The sequence below is a fragment of the Rhopilema esculentum genome, chromosome 17 (assembly GCF_057945365.1).
Source record: "Rhopilema esculentum isolate cy_ngs chromosome 17, ASM5794536v1, whole genome shotgun sequence".
In the NCBI taxonomy this organism is placed as follows: Eukaryota; Metazoa; Cnidaria; class Scyphozoa; order Rhizostomeae; family Rhizostomatidae; genus Rhopilema; species Rhopilema esculentum.
Genome location: NC_142831.1, coordinates 5,704,577 through 5,727,064, shown reverse-complemented (window position 1 = coordinate 5,727,064; position 22,488 = coordinate 5,704,577). Strand labels below are relative to the sequence as shown.

The 22,488-nt window shown below is 35.8% G+C and overlaps 1 protein-coding gene across 1 annotated transcript in view; it reads left to right on the top strand.

The window, feature by feature from the left end:
• Positions 1-383: 383 nt before the first annotated feature.
• The window catches only part of LOC135681026 (uncharacterized), a 40,152-nt gene continuing 18,047 nt past the window's right edge, over positions 384-22,488 (top strand). Inside the window, exons 1-8 of the mRNA XM_065195342.2 lie at positions 384-550; positions 2,320-2,434; positions 3,112-3,167; positions 3,987-4,134; positions 10,660-10,938; positions 11,576-11,760; positions 12,709-12,946; positions 14,470-14,514. Of these exons, the coding sequence (XP_065051414.2) occupies positions 2,368-2,434; positions 3,112-3,167; positions 3,987-4,134; positions 10,660-10,938; positions 11,576-11,760; positions 12,709-12,946; positions 14,470-14,514 (1,018 nt within the window). The 5' untranslated portion in view covers positions 384-550; positions 2,320-2,367. The remainder of the gene's footprint in view (positions 551-2,319; positions 2,435-3,111; positions 3,168-3,986; positions 4,135-10,659; positions 10,939-11,575; positions 11,761-12,708; positions 12,947-14,469; positions 14,515-22,488) is intronic.

Sequence of the window (22,488 nt, the reverse complement as noted above, 5' to 3'; positions counted from 1 at the left end):
GAATTTCTGCAAAGGAATGCGAATCGTATACCCAAGAAAGAGAAGAATTTCTGTGGATATTTCTTGTTGTCAGGTTGACGGAGAACAAGTAAACTTGCCCTGAAGCTGTCAGAATTCGTCTTTAAAGTGGTAAGGCACTACTTCGTGATATTTCATTACAGAAAACAAGGCCTAAACAGCACGAGCTCATCCCCTTCCCTTATGATTAAACTTCCTTCCCTTATGACCGATAAGTGATCAGGAAGTCTCTTCCTTCATGATGGCGAAAGTCCCTTCCCTTAAGTTCCTAAGCTCTTCTTGCATCATCGACTTTGATTCTGTAACTTTAATTGAGGCAATTTTCTTCCGGTTTCCATTTTCTTATCAGCCGCTGTGCAGCAGCGTTACCGCGTGATTAGTTATTGGCAAGAAACAAGTAAGGAAGTTGAGAGATGGATAATTGCAATATACGAACAGTTGTCAAAGAAAGGCAGCGTTATAGCAAATAATAAAGGATACAGTTTGAAGTAATTCGGCTGCTTGATATCACTTACTCGCGGAAGAAGAACAGGTTAGTATTTATGTTGTGACTTGTCGCTGGACCCGCGGAACTTCCTCCTTAATCCAATATAATCCGCGTATGAATTTCTTGAACGTGAAGAACTTTCGTTTTCAAGGGCCTCATGTAATACATGCAACAGAATATGGAAAGAAAGTCGAAAAGATTCATTTATAGCTGGGATAATTTACTTTTATATACTCTGTTTCAGTCAAAGGTACATTTTAAGCGCCGAAGGATTTGGCGGTGTTATATTTCAACTCAGTGACACGATTATATGCAGAAGGATTTCTAAACCATTTCATCTCCATGAAGATGTTACTACAAACGAAAACGTTACCCCGGTCTTTTCACGTTTTAAACTCTTTATCTATCTAGGATATTAAATTTCTGATACCGCATTTCGCAATCTTGATGAAATGAAGGGTCCTCTGATCCTCTGCAAGTGTGGGCTCGATCACGGAAGTAAAATTATATATTGTTTACTTGTCAAGTATTCCCTTCCCATCACAACATTTAAATAATTTCTTTACGAATATCACATCGGTCCGTGAATGGTCATTTCAATCTTTTTTGTTAAAATTGCTTGTTTAATTTGATTTATGATTTTGTTTTCATAATTGTTATTGTATAAGTTTCTTGGTAATCGATTAATCCACGACTCGTCGCACCTCGCACAAGTTTCAAAAAACTTTTTTGTGAGCAGCAGATTCCCACACCTTTATGGCTTGTTATGCAGTTAATCAATTTTTTTAGGTGATAAACAGAAAATGTACACACAAACAATAAAAATTCTTCGAATATCACAACCAACTTCAATGAAATGAAATGCAAAAATACCAGAAAAGCTTTTCAAAAAGATGATAGGTAATGATAAATGAAACACAAATATGATAAATCTCACAAAGGACCCAAAATGCTATTAAGGACATTGCTCTGCATTAAAAAACTAGAGTTCTCTGTGTTGAATAATCTTTGTTTCTTATCTTGTAATATAGGCATATGTTCTGCATGGTAGTAACACAGGAGGACTAAGGAGCCAGGGGCATTGTCCCTGGGACCTTGGTGATAGGAAACCAGGCACCATGCCACTGGGGGGGGCTAGGGGGGCCTCATTATTTTCAAAAGATGACAAATGCCATTAAAATAATACATTTAACTAACTAGTTACATCAGATCACAAAGTTATCAGGTTCATAAGGAGATTGGTATGCAAGGAATTCCTGAAAGGAGGAACTCTCTCAACAGATAAACTAATCAAGGAGAGAGCACCCCCTTGGTTAAGAACAAAAAAGAAACCAACCTTTTTTGTACTGCTTGATTTTGTTTGATCTCTTTACTAAACTTATTTAGGTATAATTCTATTATTTGTCTATAGTCAACATCAATTCAGTAGATGACTTTCTGTATCATTGTAATGTCTTCATTTTGGAGTTGTAAGCATGTCCTACTGAAAATACTAATACAAATAAGTTGCACATTTCTGTTCAAGATGTAAAATTCTCTTGATCAATTCAACAGCTTCCTGTCATTCACATTGATGTGCACTCTGATCAAAGGTCACCCTTTCTTTCTTTTCCCAGCATATGTCACTAGAAACTTAACCCTAACCCTAACCAACCATCATCTCAAACATTTTCCCCGGACCCCTAAAAAAAGTCGCCTCCGGTGTGCCTAACTTTTTTCTTTTGTTTTGACCTGGGGTCCAGAAATCCTCTCCGCGGCCATCTTCTGACCCCATTGTATTAAAATAAAAGTTCTTATGTTTTTTACTCTTGCAGCGAATATGACTTGAGAATATTAAACCTGAAAGAAAAACAATAAAGAAGATGTCTGAAAAAAGAGACAGGCCCACTCCGGCTCCAAGAAAATCCCAGGCACCAGGCCTCCCACAAAGTATGTTATAAATTTCTTTCCAAGTGAGCTTCAAAATTGTTTACTCTTGTCACTGTCTTAATTGCAATTTCTGCTATCACAAAATACACTTTCCTACAAAACAGTTTGAAATAAAATATTTTTGCTGTCAAAGTTTTCTGATACAATTTCAGATGTCTGGCCATGCAATGCATAAATGTACACAACTGCACAGTTGTCTAAACTAACCAAACATATGTTAACTTAAAGATTGTATTTACTCATTCTAATATTATAAACACTTTTCTTCCAGTCCTAAACATTAATTTTTATCCACAAGACAAACTCCACAAGATGCTGCAGGACAATGAGTCTTTTGAACTGGAAGAGACTTCCTAGAATTTTGACTTCCAAACCCAAATTGGATTTGAAGGCTGCTTTGGCCCTGTAACGTCACTATGCAGAACTTTTTCTGGTGTCATTGCATTGAATTCAATAGATAGATCATGGTTTTTGCATAGCATTAAATGCAAATGAGGAGATCTTAATTTTGCCCAATAGAAGCAACCTCAGCACTCCCCTTACCTGTTATACCTTTGTTGCATTTGTTAACCTTACATTGTGTTTGTTAACCTAATATATTCTAATGAATCTTAGCAACCCTTTCTATCTATTTTTCACTGATCATTGTTTGTATTTGTTTTGTCTTTTTCTTCCAGAAACGCAAAAGTATTTTAATATTATACATATTTCACCATCATCTGTGATATATAATGTAAGTATTTGGAAATTTTTATTTTAATGTTAAGCCCTATTGATATTTTGTTTAATTGCTTATCTGCTATTTTTTAGTTTTATCATGCTGATTTTTAGTCTGTTTGTTTATTGTCAAACAATTCTCCTTTATCACCATTTGGTTGCAACCCTTTGTAGGTTTCTTTCTTTATATCATAGGAATAACTTTAGTATTTTGGATGTTAACCAGTGTGTTGACCATCATTTGATAAAATTTCTAATTGAAAGTTTTCAAAATGATAAATATATAAGTCAAGGCAACAAACAGCTTATCATTTCTTGAATTTTCCAAAAATGGTTTTCTTAATAAATGAATATATTGCTAAATAGAAGAAACTCCCATATGAATCAAGGAATGGAAAAGCTCACACGTGCCCATGGGGTGTGTCCATTTACATGTGATCGGTTTATTAGAGTTTGGTAAGGAGAAGAATCTATTAAACAAAGCGAGAAATGCCAAAAGGTTACATGATTCGGATGTACACACTAGGAATTCAATAACTAAGAAACAATGGGTAGCTGCTATAGTTTGTGCATAAACCAGACTGCTTTGATAAGAATTTACATTGTTAGGGCGAATGTACAAAAGGCAAAAAATTAAGTGTTCAAAATGCTGATCAAACGGTTTGGATCAACCCCCACTTTATGTTAACTGTTTGTAAGTGAGGATGCAAAAGGTTTTTAGCTTTAGATCATGCACAGTTTGACAATAAAACTGAAGTCAAGGCTACCTTTTTTTTAAAAAAAATTCAGATACTCTTTAACTTGAATGTGAGAGTATGTCTTTTATTGTTTACAGAAAAATGAATCGGTGGTATTAGTGTTCAGTCAATCGCTGCCAAACAACGTCGATTTCACAATCAGATTCACCGGACTTAGCACTCAAAGAGAATGCGAGGCCAGCGCTGTAAAAATTGGAGACAATGTTCTGAGGTTTCGTGCCCCAGGTATGATTCATTTAATTCAGATAGCACCCGCTTTTAACTGCATGTGTGTAAGTACCAGATCAATCATGTTTTTAAGCGGAATGTGAAATAAAACATTCGATTTCTTTGAAAGTCTTGTCAGCAAAGGCATTTTTCTTTGTTGTTTCTTATAGAGCATTTGCCCAAGTTGGCCATTTTGTTTGTTCCAACAACATAGAGGATAAATGTTTAGCATTGCCTCAATGTCTTTGGTGTAGAAAAGGCCGCTTCCTCATACGTTATGGAAAGATACCCCTAAAAACAGTTTTCTACTTCCTTTAAACCCCCTGTCAAAAACAAAGAACTAATCAAGAGATGGTGAAATCACAGAATAGTAAATAGGCAAAAGGGTAACTCTCGTCGGTTCCTTCGTTGTTTTTGAAGCCTGAGTCAATAATAGAATTCCTTAATTCCCCTTTAACCTCGATTTCATTAGACGAACTTAGCCATGATAAATTATCATTAATTAATCAGATATAAACAAATTATGATACATAATTGAATCTGTCACTTTCATGGGGCAGTTCGTCTCAAATAAAGTTGTCTACTTTCATTTTTTATTAAATTTCCCCGACAGATACATGCTAAGCCTCGTATAAGTTAACGCACGCGCAAGTTTTTTTTGGCTTCGCCTGATAGGCAGGAGTTCCCCTTCTGCCTAATTCCTATTCTGTGGTGAAATGTTTTGTCCTGTTGAGATTTTTCGGGAAGCAGCGAACGGAATTATAAGGATTAATTTGGTGATTCAACTCTTTTTATAATCTATGAAAAAGTGAAATTTGTAAAAGGAACCATTGAAGTATCTTTTTTGAGAAATTCGTGGTGATAACCTACAGATAATCTGTGAAAAATGCTAGCGGATGCTCCAAGAGTTGTTATTTGCGAAAAGTACCATATTCTATCCCTAAGCAATGCCAACTCGACAAAGAATTCCTAAGACATTAAAAATATCATTGAAGAGAATAACAGCTATAAACGAGTTTCCTTTTTACAAGTAAGTTAATGCCTAAGGATTTTCTGTTAATGGCTTTGAAAAAAGCAAACATTTAAATGTTCAAATTTTGTACCGCCAAAGAGTTGTTCACGATTTTATGTCATTTAGCTCGCCCCGATCAAGTTTTTTTGCTACCAGCATGATAATATGAGTGTTAATTGTGAACTCCTTTTTGCTCTCATGCTTGACAGACACGTTTGTTTAGTGCTAATGTTACTCTGAAATGCTTACGCAACGGTTCTTTTGGGTGCATTGCTGGAGGATTACCATGTTATCATGTTAAAGCATGCCTTGAGATTGCAATGTTCGTTAGGTATGACGTCATTATGAATGGTTACCCTGCTGAAACATATTCTGAAAGGAAGCTAAAAATTCTGAAAGGAGTTTATTGTACGAGCAAAACAACCGCATATGATGTCATCTGCCTAACTTAGATTTTATGTCGCACAGTCTTAGAACAGTATTTCCACTAGTATTACTAACAAATGCCTTGCAGTCAAGTCAATATTTTGTGTAAGATAAAGCTAAGTTTTTGATGATTTTTGCCCACGAAAACAAGTCATTGATGTTTGCACGAACATCATTGACTTCGTTTACAAATTTCTTTTTTCTCTTTAGTTTCTTCTAACATATTAAAGTTGTTCTAAACTTGAACGTAGCTAGGGCGAAAGTAGCCAAGAAATTATTCTATTAAATTAATTTCAATTCAATTCAATTTTCTTTGTATACTACAGAAGATGTGTACTATATATAAACAATCGTTTCTATGCTTGCAACAGAATAGTTTTGAATTCCAATTGATTTGTATTTTGTAGTGGACAGATTTTAGAAATGTAATTATTTCATCATAAGAATGCTATTAGCGAATAGTCGCCATGGCATAACAAAAAACTCCCTTAAAGAATCTCATTTGTGGTTTTATGGACTTAATGTGTTTACTGTTCTAGGCAGCCATCTTGAATTAATTGTCGAGATAATGTTTGCTGTCGAAAGCAATATCGTTTCGATGTAATATATCTTTGATACTGTGCAAATTACTTCCGGTGTACGTGCGGCTTGTACGGCTAAACATTTCACTAAACATTTCACCAATCTTTTATTGAGTGAAGTGGAGTGAAGTTTAGCGAGGGTGGCCAACGTGACCAAACTTTTCACTAAGCTTCGCTCAACTTTTTTGAACTGCGAGCTGTTTATGACGCTGTTGGGTTGTAGGGGATCTTGCATAGGAATTTGCTTTTGGTTTATTTTGTTGCATGCATAAGCAGTGGATAAAAATAAGAATCGGATGAAGCGACGGGGAAAGAAAAGACTTTTTAGCACATTGACAACAAAGTTGACTTTTGAAGAAGACACAGTGGCGTACAACGAGATATTCAGTTTCTAATAAAGGCTTTTTGGGTCACGTAGAGACAGGAAAACCAACGAAAACAGACGAAAACCGTTGGATTTTCATAGCTAGATAGAGCGCCTGTGTGACCATAACAAGTGTTTAATTGGTGGCAAAACGACTAAACATTTACTAATCAACACTAAACAACGATAAACATTTTTGAACAGGATCAAACTTTGCTCAACAACACCCACCACGACTAAACAACACTAAACAGGGTGGTAAAACGACTAAACTTTTCACTAAACTTTTGGCTAGACAAAAGTTGAGTGAAATGTTTAGTGAAATGTTTAGTGAAATGTTAGTCGTTTTGCCATGCAGCAACGGTCATGCAGCAAAACAAGTAATGCTAGATCTAGCAAAGTTAGGTTATTGGAAATTCCTATCAAATACTCAAAACGATTTCAACCCCACATTAGAATGGTGGGCTTCTTTTCTGGTCAATGGTTCCATTTTAGGGTATCAAAGCATGTTCATCACGAAGATGCTTATCTTCGTGTATTTTTTTTCATAACTGTCTTGAACTAATTTAAAGCTAGAGTTTCAATGATTGATTAAAGGCTCTTGGGCAACCGGCATGCTTTGCGGCAGCTGTCTTGAGAAATTGATTGTGTTTTATATTTTCATGCAGTACGATGTTAGGCTGGTTTTGAAAATATATACTCGCAAAGCATGCCGGTAGCCCTAAGATTTGCTACGTATTAGTTGTTGCCCATGATAGTCCAGAGTTTCTGTGATTGCCTATGATTAGCGTAGATAGCGTAGAAAAAGCAATAGAATGGGTGACGCCGTTTCTTGCTAATCTCAAAATGACCCACATGAAAACCTGTGACGACATTTCAGTTTGTCACTGACAATGTGTTAATAATTTATAATGACAAACATGGATTTTCGAAAGCTACCAATGTAATGCAGTTTTAGCATGTCCTGGCATATCGTTGTCCACTGTCAAAATTCTGCAGCCCTAAGTAATGAGGAATTCAAGAATAAACAAATGATAGTTCAATTTTCTCTATTTCCTCGGTACTCCGATACACTTATTCTTTTATAAGAAATAAAGGTTGAGTACTCCAGTTTCTTAATGTTCTGGAAAATTTCAATACTCATTATTTCTTAAGAGTTTCTTAATTATGATGTCATGGATGATGTTATGTAATGTTCTTAACTTTTATATCACGTCAAGAGATTCGCTTCCGTTCTGATGCTGTATTAGATGTGGGAAGTATGTTTTAATCCCTTGTGTCTTAAATTCTAGGCCAACAGGGCAATCATGTTCTTGGATTTTAGAAAATTTCGTTGTTCTCAGTTTCATCACGATTTGATAGTTTCTAATTTTTTTTGCTTCGAGTTTTGGATCCCATAGCCTGAAAGAGCATCGTGAAATACTTCTAATAAATCAGTTAAACATTTTGAAAAGAGCAAAAATAGCAGTGATTCGCTATCAAAAATTCTAAGAAAAACATTTTTGGTGACGTCACACTTTAGAACTCTATAACGGCTTCTGCTAACTTTCCAACCTATATCTCTGCTTCAACTGTTCCTTCTTGTCTCGCGCGCACTGATAGCAACAACAACAACTATTGTTCAAGTCCCGCACAACTAGAATCTTCACACCTTATTTCGGCCTAATTTTAAGCATTTCCGGCTATTATTCAAATCCACATGTTTATGCGAAAAATGAATTCATAGTTTATATTTTTTGTTATGTTATCCAAATTTCCCTTCCTATCTAAAGCCCTGGCAAAATGACTAACATTTCACTGTTTAGTCAACAGTTTAGTGAAAAGTTTAGTCGTTTTACCACCCTGTTTAGTGTTGTTTAGTCGTTTTGAGTGTTGTTGAGCAAAATTTGATCCTGGTCAAAAATGTTCAGCGTTGTCTCGTGTTGTTTAGCAAATTTTTAGTCGTTTTGCCACCAATTACACATTTGTTGTGATCGCGCAAGCGCACTAGCTGTGGAAATCCAAAGGTTTTCGTCTGTTTTCGTTGGTTTCCTGTCTCTACGTGACCCAAAAAGCCTTTATGAGACAACTGCATATCTCGTTGTACGCTACTGTGTCTTCTTCAATAGTCAACATTGTTGTTAATGTGCTAAAAAGTCTTTTCTTTGTTCGTAGCTTCATCCAATTCTTATTTTTATCCACTGTTTGTGCATGCAACAAAATAAACCAAAAGCAAATTCCTATGCAAGATCCCCTACAACCCAACAGCGTCATAGACAGCTCGCAGTTCAAACAAGTTGAGTGAAGTTTAGTGAAAAGTTTAGTCACGTTTTGCCACCCTCGCTAAACTTCACTCGACCACGAGCGGTTGACCAATTAAATTGAGTACAGAGAAAAATACGTGAACAGTTTCCGCCTTTCTGCAAATCGGTGAAATATTAGAGCAGCGCGCAGTGGTTTCACGTGAGCAGTTTTCAATTTATTTCTTGTGCGCATGCTCTGATCAATTTGGCCTAAGTTATTTTTGGATTCGCTGTACTTATGCATGTCATATGCCTTTGATGCGATCACTATAAGTTCCATGATTAGTGTAATTATCAGGCAACTATTCACCTTCACCGACAAATTTTTTAGTTTATCTGTATATGTAGAGAATACATCGTCGTAAAAACAAAATTACAAAAAGAATAGGATACTAAAAATTTTTTAGGCCGTCAATTCACATTATTGGAAATTTTCACATTTCGAGCCAACTGGAGCCCTCCGTGAGTAATTTACAGGGGTAGGTCAGCTAACCCTGGTATTCTACTGAATCGGAACATATTTTCGGCAAAGGTATAAGGAAGATATTTGCTTCAAATCATAAAATATGTCTTTAGCATTGGGCCTTAAAGAACTTTCTGTTACGATACGATCGCTTGTCATCAATTGTAGAGAGGAAAATGCACCATTAACACTTGGCGAATAATTGAGGCCCTTTTTATCAAAAAAATTTCATTTCGAATCCTAAGTCCTATTCAGAGAAAAACCAAGTCAGGTTCAATTGGCTTTAGTGAACAAAAATAATTTGCTACATTTCCCTTCGCTTTTGATTTCTCGCGATATCGTTTTATGACTGTTCTTTTTATTATTCAGTTGAAGTGATCGACCAAAGAATACTTCTAATTTTGAATACATCTGATAATTAAGAACTAGACATCTAGGGAAAGAGTATTGTCTTAGTTGAAATGAAGTTCCCCTTCGAGAATCGTATCGCTTAGCACGCAGAATCTGAATTGAAATTTAACATACAGATTTCATTCAGGAATTCAACCTGCAGATCCTTGAATGTGCTCATCTTTAGGCTGTTGTTCTTAAGCCCTGGCAAAACGACTAAACATTTCACCCATCTTTTATTTAGTGAAGTGGAGTGAAGTTTAGCTGTGGGTGGCAAAACGTGACTAAACTTTTCACTAAACTTCACCTGTGTCACATTTTTACCTGTGTCGAATGCCTTTAAACGTGAAACATACCAGATAGCGTGTACAGCTCTTCCTATAAGACACCGAGCATCGTTATGACAGACCGATAAAGAGTAATTTACATTTTTTAAAACGTATGTACATTTTCTTGGAAAAAAATCTTGACTTTGCAAAACAATTTTTCTTTCATCGTATGTGACAATTTGGTTTTCATAACAATTCTTTTACTTTATATTTTTGCCAAACGTTTGGACGGTGTTGGCACATTTTTTGGCGAACCTGCAGAGATTCATAACAATACGCTGATTTCCCTTTAATTTTCAATGTCCCCATCCTGCTAGGAACGCCCTCTAGGTGAAGTTCAATGCCTACTTAATGGTAACTCTGCTATTACTATAGGACGTGAATCGAAAGTACAAAGAGAATTGGCTGGAACTGCTTAGTTGTTCCAAGTACTCTTGGCAAGCATTTTATTATTTCGAACCAAGAAGCATTTTGCAGTGAAAAGAAGTGCTATTGTACCCACCTTAACCCAAGACAATCTTGTTTGTAGAGTCATATCAAAAGCATCAACATTTGAAGGGAGAAAAATTTGCTATTTTGAATTTGCAGAGACCGAAAACAATGTGACCAAAATTTAGGAAATATTATCCTGTCATTGCTTATTTCATATTTCAATCCTCTTTATTCTTTATTAATATGTATCTTTATATCTTTCAGAGTACTACCCTCCAGAGGAAACAGAACTAACGGTCCACCATGGCAATCACCTAACGATGCTGTGTCGACATAAACCGTTTACTTTCGTGTCATATTTAGAGCAAATAAAAAATACACTTATGAACGTGGGCGATCCAATAGAATTCATGTGTGCTGCATTTCATTTAAAGACAAAAAATGTCGTGGCTCTGGATTTTGAATTGGAGAAACAGTTTAAGAAAAATTTGCCATCCAATTTCAACTTACTAGCCAAAGACACGAGAGAAAGAATAAGGCAGGGTATGTTTGCTTTTCGTTCAGTTGTAAGTTGCTATGCCATATTTGTGTAATAACTATGAAATTTATATAAAAAGGGGGCTATAATTATCGGGGTGGGTTGATTTTTCAATTATTTGTATCTATTGCTACTGCAAACAAAGAAAAAAAATTAAGTTGTTGTTGTCAGTTGTTTTGTAAACACTTACCGTTCTTGCCAAAAGTCTTGAACAACTAACGCCATTTTTCAACAGCAAATTCAGCCATCCCCTTTCCCCTTGAAACAATACTGGTTTCTATAAATCGACTTAGGGGATTAGGAAATACGTTTTATCGTGTGACTTGTAATTTGTCTATCGACATTGTTCTGAGGGAAGGGCGGAAGTAATAGTATTTGGTGAAGAATATGATAACCATAAATACAAGACCCGTTGTAGACCAGGCATGAGTCAGGCGTTTTAGTTATAGGGAAGAATATAATTTGGTTTTTTTCAGTTTTATTTTTGCTTGTTATGAGATGGTCATCAGTGGGAGCACCCGCAGCCTACAGGTTGAAAAACAGCTGATGATGATCAAGTTTTCGTTTTTTTCGAAAGACGATTTCATTGCTTAATGTGCAAAGAAACAGAGGCTCTTCTAAAACCCTTGTTTCTGTTTTCAGCGCAAGAGATGACGTCAAATCCAACTCTCTTGCACTTTGCTGCACGATACAATTTGGTGAAATTGGCTGTGACTATTTTGGAATGCCCTGGTGGCTTCGATGCTTTGAATATTGCAAATGAAGATGGTCTGGTACCAAGTCAGATTGCCATTGAATGTGGCAACGATAGACTTGGGAGTGTGTTGGTAAGAATTTTAATTCATTCTCTAGTGATTTTGTTTTTCCACTAAACCGAGTGAAGTTTGCTAGAGATTTTCTTGGGAAAGAATGTCACCGCAGTAAATTAATGATAGCAGTGAATTTTTTCGAGTCATTGTTCTTGCTCGATCGTCACAGTTGCAAGAATGGCTGAATTTGTCACGAAGTTCACGAACTACAGTTGTCTAAAATTCGAGACCCTGCTCTGACCAAATTCTGATATTAGATGCTCGCAGAAACATTCAAAGAGGTCAGACTGCTACAGCCGGATTTAGCAGCATTCAACCAAAAATAATTATATCGTAAAATAACTGGATTTTTACATTTAAAAATTATATTCTAAATTTAGAATTCGTTTACTTTTTCACTTAAAACATATGAAGTTTTGCAAGGTAGAGCTACTTTCTGGCCTTCGAACGATTTTTTGCTGCAAAGAAAGTGAACTATTATTTTTAGGACCAAAAAGATGACTTAATATTTACAAACGGGTACATTTTGAAAGTAACAGGATATGAAAAATTGGCTGAAATTGATTAAAGCCTTCAATTTTGTGTAAGCTAATTTAGTTTTAGCCCAAGGTTTGTGATAATTTACTTAGCCCTTTCTCAGGCAAGGTGAATGTTTTTGCGCCACACCTTATGAAAATTCTCATTCTCAATTTAATTTATCTAAAATGAAAATTTGCTAACTTTTAATGAACACAAATAGAGTATTGTTTAAAACCTAAAATCATTTTATATCATATGTTGTAGCCATGTTGTCAAGTTGCTTACAACTTTTCGTTGAGCTCCCAAGTTGCTAAATGTTTTAGTGAATCCAAGCTTTGTATCCTATCAGCCTGCCTTTAAAAAAAGTATATTAAAAAACTTGCATCGTTACAAAAAAAAGCAAATGCCTCTGTTTTCATTAGAAAACTTGTCATGTTTTGTTCTTAGGCCGATGCCCAGCAACGTCCAAATATGCTGGAAGAAGCAGAAGATATATACTTGTCCATGCAGGACCACAGTTTATATGAAACATACGTCACAGTCATGAGCAACGCAGACAGTGGCGAGTTGTACGAACGAATGGACTATGCCGCTGAGTCGATTTATGACGAAATATACGAGAACACAACTTCGCTACAGCAGTCAGGAGATATAGACCCGGAGCTCTTCTCTCCAAGAACAAAAGGTCTGTATGATGTTGCGTAAAACTTTTTGATTATATCTAAAGTCCTGACAAAATGGGTTCAACGTTTTTAAATAGCGCCCAACATGTTTGTATGGAGACCGACTGCTGTTTGGCGTCTTTCGGTGGCAAGTTGAAAATCGATGCAAAATTTCACTAAGCAGCACTGAACACTAGTTCGAAAAATGAAAAAAAATTTGATGATCCACTGAAAATCTGAAAATTCCACGAAAAAAAATCAGTAAAGATTGAGCGGCGTCAACCATCGCTGAAATGATTTAGTGGGTGGCCAATTCAAATTAACGCAAGCTGCTACTCCGCTTGAAGTTTGATTTGTTTAGGCAGACCTTTATTTTCTATTTTACTTTTACCATAGGGCTTAAGCATTGATTTTTAAAAACGTAAAACGTTACGTTTGTGGGGGATGTAGTTGCGTACTGTAATCCTCTTTTGACCTCTCAGCTTTCAGCTGATTTTCTTCAAAATGCACTGAATTGGCGTTCAATTTGTGACGAAGCTTAAATTTGTTTTTTTTGTTATTTTAAATTTTAGACGTTCTTTTCATTAGCTTTGGCTATTGTTATACTTTGATGTGTTAGTGAATTTCAGTGACGATTTCATTAAATTGATAAGATATCCCGCCAGTGACAGCCTGTTACCTTTCCGGAATGCCAAAAAATAAAGCAAGATATTCTAAATTACTGATTGATATTTTTACAATTGTTATTTTTCGGTCTATGTTCTGACGTTTTACATTGTGAAGAGTGTCAGACGAAATGCTTTAGTATGTTCTAAAATGCTTACTTTTTCAAAGGCATTTTTAAGAGTAATATGTTGCAAGCTGTTGCCAACAACTATCATGTCGCTGTTCTTTTAGGGATAACGTTGTCATTTTTACCCGCCTGTCTATAAAAAATATTGCACAAGATGTCACTGCTCAAGGCTAATAATAGCTTTTTTGCACAGAAGTAAACCATTTTATTTCTATCTTCCTGGCACAATAGGCATAACTAGCTTCCATTCTTTGTAGTGTTGGCTCGATGCCGGGAGTGTGCTGCATCCTAAAGGCAATCGTGCACCATAGCTCATGTCACAGAACTTTATTTTGAATTTGACATTATAATTACAAATGCAAATTGCTACACTCGCAAATAAAAATCAAAGTAAGCGAAAAGATCAATGGCGACATTGTTTACATTCTAGATAATAGAAACGTAGCGTTTTTCCCAATGAAATCTCTTTCAAAGAGATGACACGGTAGTTTCAATAGGTTTAATAATCAAGAGAATATTATCTTTTGTCAAAAAATGCACAAAGTTGCATAGTAATAGTATCGTTGTTCCCGCATTCCTTTTCTGGCTCATGCCTGCTTCATGTAACTAAATCCTAACTTAAAGAAACAATCGTAATCTATTGCCAGATTGGCAAGGACGTTAGAGAACAAAAATGGCACGACCGTGTGTTCCATTGCATTTTTGTCTCATCTGATTCTAATTATTCGCGTTTTTATGTTTCTTAATTTCTAGATACACACCAAACAGGCCGCGATCGAGGTTCCCAAGCCCCAGACAGTAAGTAATACCTTATTGTATTTTTTTGTTAAGAATGTGCCACAAAACTTTGTCACAATGACTCACAAGTATTTTGTTTTGGAAAGCACCTGCCAATGTGTTGTGCCAATCAATTTGCCAATGTGCCTTTAGATTTTCCAGGCCTGCTTTTTCAAATTATTCTTACCTTTCCTTATTTGTTTATTCAATCTGGATTTTTGAAAAAAACTTAAACAGAATCTAAGTCAAACTTTCTTTATTATGGTTTGGCATTTTATTCTTCCGATGATTTATTAATCTATTCATTCATTCGTCTATTCTTCATTTATTTATTTATTCGTAAGTTCATCTATTCTTCCCCTCATTAGTTATTCAGTTTTTCTTACCTTATTTCCACACGCAATAAGTGATTCATCACTTTTTTAACTTATTACACTCATAAGATAAAATAAATTCCTTTTTTTCTCTTATCGTTTTATCCATTGCCTTCGATCATCTACCACATGTGCATTTATTTTGTTGCATTTCGTCCCCATCCGTCATACTTTGCCTTACGAAATCATAAACATGGTTTTCTTGGACGAAACAAAATGTCATTTGACGAAACACGATACATATTCTACAATGAATCTTGAATAAGTGTATCAATAAATTCGACAAAATCTAACGAATTATTATAGACAAAAACCGACTTGGAGTGTGCAAAAAGACGAAAAAATTCGAGCTGTCTCGTGTCATATTATTTTCGTTTGTCGTTAATCACACACCAAAGAGTCACTTCAGCTCTACACTAATACTAGCGCTATCGCAATAAAAGTAAAACCAGAAAAATATTTAGTTTGATGGTACTTATTTTAATGTTCTAGATCGTATATTTTTTTACCGACATATTTTTGCTATACAGAATATTACTCGAGTGGCGATCAATATTTCTGCTCTTCGCAACTTACTAAGACGTTGGAGATTATTTTTGCAAAGATCCTGTACAGTTTCTTTTCTCGAAGTTTCACTTTATCAGGCTCATGATTCGGGTATCTTCTTTCTACTCGTTCTCTGTCTGCACGTTGCCGTTTGTAGAAATCCGTGTTTCGACCGACCAATATGTGTGGCGATACGATGACGTGTGTTGCAGAGACTATCAGCAAGAGTAATAAAGCTTCTTTTTGATTCATCTTTATCTACGGAAAATTCATGTAAAACTTGGTACATATTCTTAAACTCCAGATATCACATCGGGTGCTGTTATAAACCTAAAGAAAGCTTAAAAGATTTTGCACAAGATTCCTCCTTTTTCTAGCGATGTATAAATCTTAGAAAGGCGCTGTGTGGTTTAAGACCAAAGAACCTATTGAGCGTGGAGTCATTCTCTCGATCTGCCCTGGATAGTCCTCTTAACTCTTTTTATATGTGATTGATCTTTCACTTGAAACGTATTCTCTATTTCCTTTTCGTGTTTTTTGGTGTTTTTTAAAATATTATTGATGCTTGAGAAAATCTTTCGACTAATTTTAACCCAGACATTTGTAACCAAAAGAGGGTTATTAACCAAAGAACCTATTTCTATTCAATGAAAAGTATCTAAACATAGCTATTTATGCAAAAATTATTGTAAAAAGATTGCTAGATGCTCTATAATTCGCACAAATAAAAGAATGCATATATTATCGAAAGGAATTAAAAGTTCTTCTTAAAACCAACTGCACCAAATCAAATTCAGCATCGTGAAAAGTTTTCCATGAAATAAGTAACACAAAGCGAAGGTGATGCATCCGTAAATTAAAGAATTCTCTGATTCTCTTATGCTTACCTTGTGAAACACAGTCCTATACAACTGTCCAATCTTGATCTTATGTCCCTTCAACCAGATCAGGCCAGACGTCTGTTCTATGATGAAAATTTGCTAGCTCTTATGTAGAATATTTGTCTCTTGTTTGCTTTTCTATCTTTTTTAGTTTTTCCTGTGTTTATACTCACAGTATCAACAAAATGGCTGCCACCTTGTCTTCCAAGCCTTCTCATCGACTCTTCTTTCTTGATAAAAGATACTGTTGACACAAAGCTACTTCTACTGTGTTTCGTCATAAAACCGTATTTTTAAGTTTGTTGCACAAACACAAAGCATCATCTTTAAATATTTTATTTCGAACTCAGAACGAGTCCAGGTTGGTCGGTGTATGCATAAAACTCCTTGAATTATAAATAGACCCACAAATAGCAGGAAATTAAGTTTGCTTATGAAATATGAAAGTTTTCCCGCTTTCATGAAATCCAGAAACAGCAGGAATTTTTTGTCACAAAAACACTCGTTTGACCGTTTTATGCCCGTTTTATCCTTTACGGCATAAGCATAAATCTAAAAGCACTTTTCAAAGTTTTCTACTTTTTTGTAAGGGATCATTCCATATATCGTCTCATATTTTTATTTTGGTGAATATTTATATATTTGCTTTTGGGAAAGAAAACTCTAGTAGCCATTGGATATTTTATGGTATAGTTTTGAACTTCAATATGCTACGTCTAGGCGACAGAAGTATCGACAGCAATTTGTCTTGACAGAAGTATCGAAACGACAATTTTTAAGGACGAAGAACGCACCCATGCCTCAAGATGAAATTGCGGAATAGTTTTTTAATGCATGCCGCCGTAGATCGCATTTTTACGCGTCATTTTGTAGTATAGGCATGTATAGGCTGCATTTTTTCTCTGACACTGTGCTGAGCACAGTTCACAAGATGGTCAGCTTTGAAAGAAATGAAATGGCGCTCAAAGTTTAAAGGTATTTCTGCATTTGCAAACAAAAATCTGCCATTTAGCTTTTAGCCATTAACTCATCTGATGACAATTTTTTTGGCGAAGGACAACGAAACTCTCTGCACTTAAGTAATTGTGTTCAGCTTAGGTTACGATCGCTGCAATCCTGTTCATAAGATGCCGGATTCATGTACTGTAAAAATGTCGTCCAATAATGTAATATTTATAGTGACATTTGTGTCTCTAATGCCTAGCCATGTGACCAGTACCTGAAATTGAATCTGATTCCATTTTAATAAGAGACCATTTCATATTGGATTTGCTGTCTGATCTTGTATCGTGTGAAAAGAGAGTTTTCTGTTCTGTTATTGCTGCTGTGTTTTGCCACATACCAAAACATTGTTATCCAACACTCGGCCAACCGTGGATTGTGATTGGATACTTATTCCAGCCAATCACCTATCACTTACCTCCCCTATTCGAGCATCTGTTAACCAGATTTACCTTACACTGTACCTGTTGTGACAGGTTATACAACCATCTCTACACAGCACATGCCTTAACTTTCATAGTTGCGAGAACATCCTCACAAATATCAACTGAATTATAAGCGAAAGAAATTTATTAATTAACATAAAGTTCTTAGCTAGGGCGAACAGTACTGCGCAACATTGTCATTCTACGTGCCAAGTTGTGGATCTTTGAATACACGTGGCTTCTTTGAACCGCTCACCATGAGATTATAAAAATCCACCAAAAGCAATGTGTAACAGTTCAACATCATATCGCTATGACGCATTTGCATTTCTCTCCGAGGTGTCTAATAGCCATAACATTGGGACTTCTAACCATCGCCTTTAGTTTTAAAACCACTTGTTTTCACGTGGTTTCCATGTGCTTTCCTGACTTTTGCTCATTTGGATGGAATTATTTTCTATAGGTTTTATGTTAAAGTGCTTGGCTTTTCTCTGGGAACATGCAATTTTCTAAGAAGCTCCGCTAATCTCTCCAATTATTAGTGAAATTTGAAGTAACAAAATGATGAACGTTTCAACTTTTGCCTGATTTTCAGTGTGTAATTTATATTTTATACTTTTATTTTCAACTTAAAGGCATTGAGTCATGATAAAATGGATTGGGTATACCCTAAGTGCCAAAATCAGCTGAGTCATGGTTTTCATGACTGCGATGCTATTGGTTGGCCTAGAACTGGTCACATAAACTCACCTCGCACTGATTGACAAAACAATTTCCATCAATCGTAAGTTGTCAACAACGGATGCAAATATCACATGAAACAGCAGCGATCACGCCGAAACCAAATGACCCTCTATAAAGAAGGCCTATTTACCATGACTCAATGCCTGTAAGATTATATATATTTAGAATTTTGATGTTTTCGTTGTTTTATGTGATAAATGCTCACAGTCTAAGCAAATAGCTTTTATATATATGATGAAAAGATAAATAATTTTATCAAAAATTACATCATTTATGCATAGCTTAGGTACTTCATTGCGATTTTTGAATCAATGGTTGATTCATCGAATTAAAAATGAATTCATAAATAATTGGCGGAAGATTGAAAGTCTTTTGACAAAGTTTGGTCGACTTCTTTCTCCTCATTTACATGATATATGTCTACTACAAAAAAATTTGGTGAATCTATCAAATAAAGTTCAGGCTTAGTTTGAGTTCACACGTTTCATTTATGTCGTAATGGCTCGCATGCTCTGTGATAAAACTGTTCGAATAAGAGCGGAAACCAGACTGTTAAACATGTTTGTTGACTAGTGAGATATAAGACATCGAGCGTATTTCCTTGCTTGTTGAAAACAGAGATAACGAAACATGTTTATTGGCCCATTGCCTCCTTGCCGGCTAAACAGCAGTAAATGAAACATGTTTACTGGCCAGTTGAAACAAAAAGGGTGTAATTGTTTCCTTACCGGTTGAAAAATCAGAGAAGGAAACATGTTTACTGGCTAGCTGAAACATAAAGGTTGAAATTGTTTACTTGCTGGTTAAAAAAATTAGAGAAGGAAACATGTTTACTGGCCAGCTGAAACATAAAGGAGGTTGGAATTGTTTCCTTTGCCGGTTGAATAATCAGAGAAGGAAACATGTTTACTGGCCAGCTGAAACATAAAGGTTGGAATTGTTTCCTTTGCCGGTTGAATAATCAGAGAAGGAAACATGTTTACTGGCCAGCTGAAATATAAAGGTTGGAATTGTTTACTTTATGGTTCAAACAAAAAGGGTGTAATTGTTTACTCGCGGGTTAAAAAATGAGAGAAGGAAACATGTTTACTGGCCAGTTGAAACAAAAAGGATAGAATTGTTTACTTGCAGGCTAAACAGAAGTAAATGAAACATATTCACTGGCCAGCTGAAACATAAAGGTTGGAATTGTTTCCTTTGCCGGTTGAATAATCAGAGAAGGAAACATGTTTACTGGCCAGTTGAAACAAAAAGGATGGAATTGTTTACTTTATGGTTCAAACAAAAAGGGTGTAATTGTTTACGCGCGGGTAAAAAAATGAGAGAAGGAAACATGTTTACTGGCCAGTTGAAATAAAAAGGATAGAATTGTTTCCTTGCCGGTTACAAAGCACCAAACGAAACATGTTTACTGCCCGGTTAAAACAAAGAGGATGATATTGTTTGTATTCTAGCCCCTTTATCTGTTGTCTGAGTTGATAATCTCTTTTGAAGCTTGTAGAGATGCCCTGGCTGAGAGCTCGACTCCCGATACCCTATCCAATTAAATGAGCCCAGAGATTCCTAAGGTTGCTATGTATTTTCAAAGGCGATTTTATTGTATCTTTTTTATGTTGAACATGTCTAAGACAATAAACTGTCTAAGACAGCCAAGCATGAAGCACATCTTTTCATCTTTATAAAATCTCGCAAGTTTGTCCAAAGAAAAAAGATTGTTATTGCGAATGTTTTACAGCCATGCCTATCTTCATAGTTTAATTTTCGTAATTTTTAAAGTTTCAAGTTTTTTAGAAATATGCAAAAATTAAGAATATTGTTATTTTTGTTTTTTTTGGTACTAAACCTTTATGAATTGTCAACTATTTTCAAGCTATCTTATAACTTTTATATAACTGACTTTTGCTATTTGAGTTCTGGTTAACTAAAATATTTTGCAGAAGTGCCACCATTTCTGTTTCTGGCCGTACAATGCTTTTTTCCCAAGTATTTATCTGAAGCTGTAGCAATCGTTTCGAATTAGTGAACAAAGCCAATGTGTACTCAAACGCTTATTGTACTTTGCGAAATTTCCCCGAAACTTCGTACGAAATTTCATTACATAAAATCCGCCTTTTATATCTGAAAAGAATCATGAACCAATTGAAAGTGATATATAAACCTTGCATTCCTTGTCTAACATCATAAGAACGCATTTTTATCGCATTAAAGCGACATGTTTCTTCTTAGTTTCCAGCGGTAGAAGCCATGCTTTCCGAGCCCGTCCCAAAGAAGACGGGGGTTAAGTATATAGCATCCAAGTAAGTATATAGTATCAAAACCCCAGCTCTATATGATTTGCCATTGTGACAATATTGTTATATGAGAGAGCACAGATCGTGGGAAAATAGACATGCAGCCACGCTGCGAGAACGTAAGCATCTGGTCAGGCAAAATGAGTCAATTAAAAACTACAACGCAGTTAGATGTGAAACCAACAGTGGGTCTAGGTTGCACCTCTCTATGTCTGACAAAAACACCTCGTCGCTTTCAAAGTTCTTGTAGGAAATGTCGCAATTAGACGAGAAATATGCATTTAAAAAACATATGACGCTAATAATGATCTAATATTGTCTGACAAAAATAAACCCAATCCATCCAATCTACTTTGTCAATACTGGCAAGGTTTCCTTTCTTACATATAAGCCATATTTGATTTACGTGTTACAACACAAACGTCACTCGAAATTTGTGGCATGTGCTTTTCAGTATGTTCCAACATTTTTGTGCGTTTTATCCTGTCAAATACAACTGATGTCCACTCGTATTCCTGCGCCCCAAAATTCCAGTTCTAGAAGCACGCCAGGTAAAGCCTCCGTTTCTGCTTTGACTGTTTTGCCAAAATGCAATGGGAAGCATGACCGTGCCTCCCCCTTTTCACCCAAGCCACATTTGTCTGAAGGCATTCAACTAAATTTTGAGTCTTTGTCCACTAGGAAGTCCTTTGGTATTCGCCTTTACCTATTCACAAACCCTAGTTTTCAGATCAAAAATCATAGTTTTCAATTCGTTCTGGCACCCTAAAACAGGCTACAGCTATTTCGCATTTTGTGCTACACTCTTTTTTAAAAGAACACACTTTATAAGAACAATGAGGTGCAATTTGCCCAAAAAATAAGAACAAGGCTAAAACATGCTCAACTTCAGATGGGAAATTTGATAAAAAACAATTCGCATTTTGAAATTCGCAAGCACTCAACTACTGTACCAACATTCTCTTGACAAAAAAACTTTGACGAGTTTGTCCATAAACACTAGCAGTCATTGCTTTATTTTTAAACTTTACCAAGCAAAACGTCTTAGAAACTATATACAGCATGTAACTTCTCAAATATTTGCAAAAAATCACTCTTAAAATTTGAGACTAAAATTATCAAAAAGTTAAGAACATCGAGGCTCGGCAAAATTTATAAAAAAAGAGTGTATGCGCTGTCATTAACTTTTGAGTATGCAGTTACTTGGATTTTCGCTACTTGGGTATATTTAATCCTTTGCATTCGGAAAACCCTTTGCTTTTAAATTGTTTTGACATAGTATAGGATAAGATTGGTTGGCATTTGATTTACTATAGCCACTGTTCTCGATCTTCTTGGTTCCCAGACAGCCTACCCACGACTGCGGTGCCACTCGATGAGAATAGTCGAGTGCATATAAAAAATAATCAAGCGCTCTTACTTCATATCGAAAGCCTCTGGACTACAGTTGTTTTAAGGACAAGGTCTTTTAACATGAGGGGCATTCGCCCCTCTAGGCAGATGACCTTTCGTTGTTGAAACTGATACACTACACTATTGCCCTCCTCTCTATATAAAGTAAGATTTGCCAACCCCCAGCCAGGGGGGGGCGTGCTTAGGGGGCGAAAAGCCTAAGCTTAGGGAGGGGCCTGCTCCTCTAAAATGAAAATGCCTGTGTCTCCAATAAATGATCCTCTTGTTCTTATTTTTCTTAAACAACAGAGCCCCTCCAATAGTGCTTTCTTCCTATGGT